The 6,000-nt window shown below is 57.3% G+C and overlaps 1 protein-coding gene across 1 annotated transcript; it reads left to right on the forward strand.

The window, feature by feature from the left end:
- Nucleotides 1-3,876: 3,876 nt before the first annotated feature.
- On the forward strand, nt 3,877-4,197 carry LOC129195295 (feather keratin 1-like). Its single transcript, XM_054801101.1, has one exon. It carries the CDS (start codon nt 3,877-3,879, stop codon nt 4,195-4,197), a length of 321 nt encoding a protein of 106 aa, XP_054657076.1.
- The last annotated feature ends 1,803 nt before the right edge of the window (nt 4,198-6,000 follow it).

Genomic DNA, 6,000 nt, shown 5'->3' on the forward strand with positions numbered 1-6,000 from the left:
ATTGCCCAAGGAAATCTACTTCTCCTCCTCCTCCTCCTCCTCCTCCTCCTCCTCCTCCTCCTCCTCCTCCTCCTCCTCCTCCTCCTCCTCCTCCTCCTCCTCCTCCTCCTCCTGCTTCTTCTTCTTCTTCTTCTTCTTCTTCTTCTTCTTCTTCTTCTTCTGGGGAGACATTTGGTGGTTTCTTTGATAAAGTCCGTCCCCTCTCATGGCTGTCTCTGGGGGTCCCTTACCAATGCCGCCAGCACACTAGCAGAAGGAAAATGCCATCCCAAAGCTCATAATTCCTCGACAAGCCATGCGGAGTTCGGTCCTGCCTCACAACATGAGGGATGCGTTGAGTCTCGGGACAGCACCTTATTGCTACCAGTCTCCTCACACCACCATGTGCTTTGGTCAAAGGCTTGGATCCCTGACCTGCAGGACGCACAATGGCCTGGCCTGGAGCTGTGTACTTGGGTACGGCCCAGTGCTCGGGGCTGGTTTTCCCTGGGCAGGGATGGAGCTGCCCTGGCCACAGGGGAATTCAGCCCTGTGTGGGTCACGGGCTTGCAGACAACACGCACTCCTGGCTTGGCCTCACGCCAAAAGGCTGACACACGGACAATCCAAAATTAGAGTGTGACTCGCCATGGGTAGGGAGAGTCTATCCCAGGAAGCTTGCCTACTGAAGGCGTTCCCTTGCCCTCCTGGGACACATCCAAGCTGCCTCCATGTCTGCAGGGCAGGGAAGTGCCTTGCCTCTTTGAAGGAGTCTTAGAGCTGGTTTTGTACACAGGGCCCTTCTGAGCACATCCCCTCCCTGAGCATCCTCGGGCACGTGGCACTGCAGAGCCCTGCCAGTCCGCACTTGTAGGGCACTTGGGGGATGTTTCCTTGCCTCCCCAATGGTGCTGGGTTGAGCTCCAAGCTGAGGAGTCCTTTGGGCCTCATGTACACCTACACGTACAGCATTCCTAATCAGGAGTGCATCAGCTGGCTTGTACAGGCTGACTTTTCTCAGGCAGTCCTTGATTTGATGCCCACCCACTGCTGGGAGGGCTCCCCCCGCCCAGGGGTGGATGTTGCTCTTGTTGATTCCTGCCTGTTGCTCTTGATGCCCCTTGCAAGATTCAACGCAAGCTGAGCTTTGACTTTCCTAACAGCATCGCAACGTGCCGAGGAAATGTTTCTAAATGTTTTCCTCCTTTGCACCTTGTCCCTCCTTCTGCCTCAGGGATGCTGCCTTTTGACGCTGGTGCTCCGCCTTGAGTACTCCGCTTAGCCAAAGCCAGTCTGTTGAGACTTCTCCTTGTTTTCCTGAGTATTGGGCTGGACCCTTCCTGCTCTTGGACAATGAGCTGACAAAGGCGCTGCCAGCTTTTCTGAGCTCTTCCCTGCTGCCTCCATGGCATCCTACACACCAGCTGCCTGAAGTCCAGGGGCTGTGCACTGCTACTGCCTTTCCTCCCTGCCGTCAGGTCTTCATCTCTCTCAGTTTCTCAGGCGTGAGAGCCACGGCTGCCCTTGATTCCAGTGTTCCCAAACAATTCTTCCTTCTTAGCCACAGCTGTGCAGCCCCCGCCTTTTGCCCAAAGCAGAATCCCAGGATCCCTGAGGGTGGAAGGGACCCCTCTGCAGATTGCTTAGCAGAGTCAGCCTTTGGAGGAAGCCCAGGTCCAAGTCCTGCCAAGCTCTGACTGCCTGCAAGGATGGAGAAGCCGCGACTTGTCCGGGCAACCCCAGCCATTGCTTGACCACCCTCGCACGAACAAAGTCTTTTCTTACGTTTTTGTGGAATTTCCCATATTTCAATATGTGCCTATTACCTCTTGTCCCTTCGCTGGGTAGGACTTGGGACAGTCTGACCCTGTGTTCTTGAGTCCCTGCCATCCGCTCTTTTACCCATTGCTAGGAAGCGTGCCCTGCGGCCTTCTCTTCTCCACGTTGAACAACCCCACTTCTTGCATCCCCTCCTGCCTCAGGGGCTCCACTTGCTTCACGGGCTCCATGGACCTTTGTTGGACTCGCTCCGGTATGGCCATGACTCTCTCGTAGTGGGGACTCACTGTTTGCGGCAGCTGTTGTCTCAGCAGTGTTGAGCAGAGAAGAGGGATCACCGTCCACCATCTGATAGAAAGCCCCTTCCTAGTGTAGCCCAGGATGGTGTGGAACACCCTTTCCACAAGGGGACAGGCTGCCTCATGGTGTCCACCAGGACCCACGTCCTCTGCCGCAAAGCTGTTTGGAAGCGCATCGGCCCCAGCCTGTAGAGGTGCAGGAGGTTCTTCCTCCCCCACTGCAGGACGTTGCATAAGGGGGTTAAACACTCCTGGCCCCAGCCGGGACCCCTGCCGTGCGCCAGGAGAGAGTGGCTGCCAGCTGGACTTTGTTCCACTCAGCACAACCCTTGGAGACCAGCAGCCATGGCAGATTTCACTCCCCTGCACCGCCCTCTTCCCTAGCCTGTATTTTGTCGGCCGGTCTGCAAGGATTGTCACAGGAGACAGCATCAAAAGCCTCGGTTACATGAGATTAACAGCTTCTGCTGCACTTCCCTCACCCACCGGCACCACACTCGTCGTCAAAGAAGGCCGTGAGGTTGGTCAGGCCTGCTTTGCCCTCCATAAATCCATGCTGGCCACTCACAGTCACCTTCCGATCCTTTCATTGTCGGCAGGGGCTTCCGGGATGATTTGCTCCATCGCCTTTGCAGGGACTGAGGTGAGGCTGACCGGCCTGTCGTTCCCTGGCACCTCCTTCGTGCCCTTCCTGAAGGCAGGAGGCCCGTTGGCTTTCTTCCAGTCCTCAGAAGCATTCCCTGAACTGCTGGGGCTTTCAAAGGGAGTTGAGAGCACCCTTGTAGTGACACCAACCAGTTCCCTCAGGTGCATGGTATCAGGTGCAGGTATCACTCATGTCAGCCCAATCGGTTTCAATATTTTCCAGACCTGATCCTTCCCCAAGAGGAAGACAGATGAAACCATGGGCACAGCCTGGCTGCCTGGAGATGCCACAGCTCGTGACTGATAGAGTGAGCTGAGAGAGCGGGAGGACAGAGAAACAAGTGGCACGTCCTTAAAGGAAGAGGAGCCTTTGGGTGCTCCCCTGATGTGTGCAGCGCAGGGCAGAGCTGGGCTTCTTCCTGCAAAGGCGGTTGCAGATGATCGCACTTCGCTGCCCCAAGCCAGAATCTCCTGCCTGCACGGGATCCCTCCTACACTTGGCAGGTATCTTCTGCCGGCAGTGACACAACCCTGACTGGAATATCCTTGAGACTGGAATCCCAGCGCATGAAAGGAGCGTCCACGACAGCTGAAGCCTGTCAGAAATGAGGAAATGAAATGGCAGTGTTGATGGAAACCAAAACACAACCTGTGCCATTAGGGAGGATATTTTGCTTTGGAGGTGAGTCTGTTGGAAAATTACTGACCGCGTGCAGTGACTGTACGCCTGGGGCGGTACAGGAGCCGTATAAAAGCGGGTCCTTCTCCTCACTCTCTCATCCAGTCCTCTTGCCTCCATCTCCTTGGGAAGAAGGTGAGTCTGAAGGCCTTTCTCCTCCCCCTTATCCTTCTTTGCATGCTCGCCCCTTTGTTCTACACCGGGTCATGGGGTTACTTGTCATGGGAGGCGGAAGGGGTCGGAAGTTGTGGCACGGGGATAGTTTGGGGCTTGGTTGAGTTGAGCTGTTGGCTGGCCAGGACACTCCCTGGGCTTTGTTGCTCTTGACAGGGTTCCTCTGAGCTTAAGGGAAGGAGAAACCTTCCTTCAGGCACTCCCTGAAACACCTCCATGTCTCGTCTAAACTCATGCTGGGGTGACAGACTTCTCCGCACTCACATATCGTGCTCAGCTTCCCCCTGTCCTCTCTCCCAGGTTCACCTCCACCTTTGAGACATGTCCTGCTACAACCAGTGCCTGCCCTGCCAGCCCTGCGGCCCGACCCCGCTGGCCAACAGCTGCAACGAGCCCTGCGTCAGGCAGTGCCAGGACTCCACCGTCGTCATCCAGCCCTCCCCCGTGGTGGTGACCCTGCCCGGCCCCATCCTCAGCTCCTTCCCGCAGAGCACCGCCGTGGGATCCTCCACCTCCGCTGCCGTTGGCAGCATCCTCAGCTCTGAGGGAGTGCCCATCTCCTCCGGGGGCTTTGGCCTCTCCGGCTTCGGCCTCTCCGGCTTCGGCAGCCGCAACTGCGGCAGGAGGTGCCTCCCCTGCTAAAGCCGCTGGCGATGGTGCTGGAGAAGGCCCCCAGGGAACCACAGGATGGTACCGGACTGGCGAGGGAGCATGGTGCTGATGCTTCCAGAGGGGCTGAGCAACCGCAGTACCCCTTGCAGAAGGACGGGGCCAGCCTGGGCTCTCGCAAAGCACGGCCCATGCCTGCCTTTCCCCTCTTCCGCTCTCTCCTTTACCCCCCGTGTTCCTGTTCTCTTGTGCTCCTCTGCTCTGTGAGCCCCACAAAGCCAGCCTAGGGAGGACCTGCTGGCCCCGTTGCCGCCTCTGTGGGCCATGCACATGGACACCTGGTGGGATCTCTGCCACAGCAATGGGGCACAGACTCTTTTCTACCCCTGTGCTCCGTGAACCAGGACCTCCCCTCAGAGCGACCTCTTTTGACTCATTAAAGTTCTCCTGCATCCCAGCCCACGCCTCTGTGCCATCCTTTCCCCTGCAGATGCTCTCCCAAGACAGGCAGGCAGAGACAAGTTGCTCTGGGTGGACATGTGTCACCTTGCGCTTTGAGACACTCAGCCCATACCCTCCGCCTCCCTCTCTCCAGTCACTTTCCCAGGAAGCCCTGGGCACAGACGGGGCCGGAGCAGGGCAAGGGGCACGTGCGCTGCCTGTGGGCGTGAGTGGTGTCGACCCCAGACGGAACTTAACACCCACTGGCCCTTCTCGCTCGCTCTGCTGTCCCAGTGGGATGGGGGAGAATTGGAAGAGCAAGACAGCAAAATAGCCTGGGGTCGAGATCAGCACAGTCTAAGGAGGGAAGGGGCAAAAGGGAAAAAAAGAGCTCATGCAAAAGCAATCACCCACCACGAAGCACCAGCGCATCGATGCCCAGCCGGTCTCCGAAGAAGAGCTACTTTGGAAACACTGCCCACACTTTGATTGCTGAGCATGATGTTAACATGACATGGACTAGTCCTTTGGTCAATTCAGGTCCCCCATCCTGGCTGTGTCCCCTCCCAGCAGCTTGCCCACCGCTAGACTCCACTGCGGGGGGAGCAGAGTGAGAAAGAGAGATGGTTTTGATGCTGTGCAAGCGCTGCGCGGCAGCAGCTGAAGCTGTGGTGTGTTATCTGCACCGGTTTTGCCACGCATGTAAAGCGCATCACCATGTGGGCTGCTGTGAAGAAAACGACCTTTGGTACAGCCTGGTTCCCCCGTTGCCTCTCCTGCTGTCCTCTGGGGCCGTTTTCTGCTCGTGTCTCCTCCCGCGGAACAGTGACAGCCAGGGCAAAAGAACTTGCTGCCAATCCTCTCCCCTCTATTCCTCTCCCCTCTTGTCCACTCCCCAATATCTTGTGCAGCTGCTGCCCTCCCAGGGCCTTCCACAGCCCAGGCTCCTCAACCAACCAACCAACCAACCAGCCAACCAACCAGCCAACCAACCAAGGTCAGCAGTGCCCATGTGCCCCTTCCGCAGCACGTGCAGCGAGGCCAAGAGGGCACGTCCGGGCAGAGGCTCAGCAAAGCTGGGCCTGATGGCCAGGGGCTCTGGTGGAGTCAGAGATGCCTTCCTCACCTGCAACTGAGAGTGCCCCCCAAGGGCACTTGGACTGCATCCGTGGAGTTATAGTCAACAGCTCAATGTGCAATTGGAAACCAGTGACGAGTTGCGTCCTTCAGGGGCCCGTAGTGGGACCAATACTATTTCATATCTTCATCGACAACATAGGTAGTGGGGTTGAGCGCCCCCTCAGCAAGTTTGTGCATGACATCAAACTGAAGGATGCACCTGATTCACTTGAGGGAAGGGATGGTGTCCAGAGGGATCTTGACAGGCATGAGGAG

Source organism: Grus americana, chromosome 22 (assembly GCF_028858705.1).
Source record: "Grus americana isolate bGruAme1 chromosome 22, bGruAme1.mat, whole genome shotgun sequence".
Lineage (NCBI taxonomy): Eukaryota > Metazoa > Chordata > Aves > Gruiformes > Gruidae > Grus > Grus americana.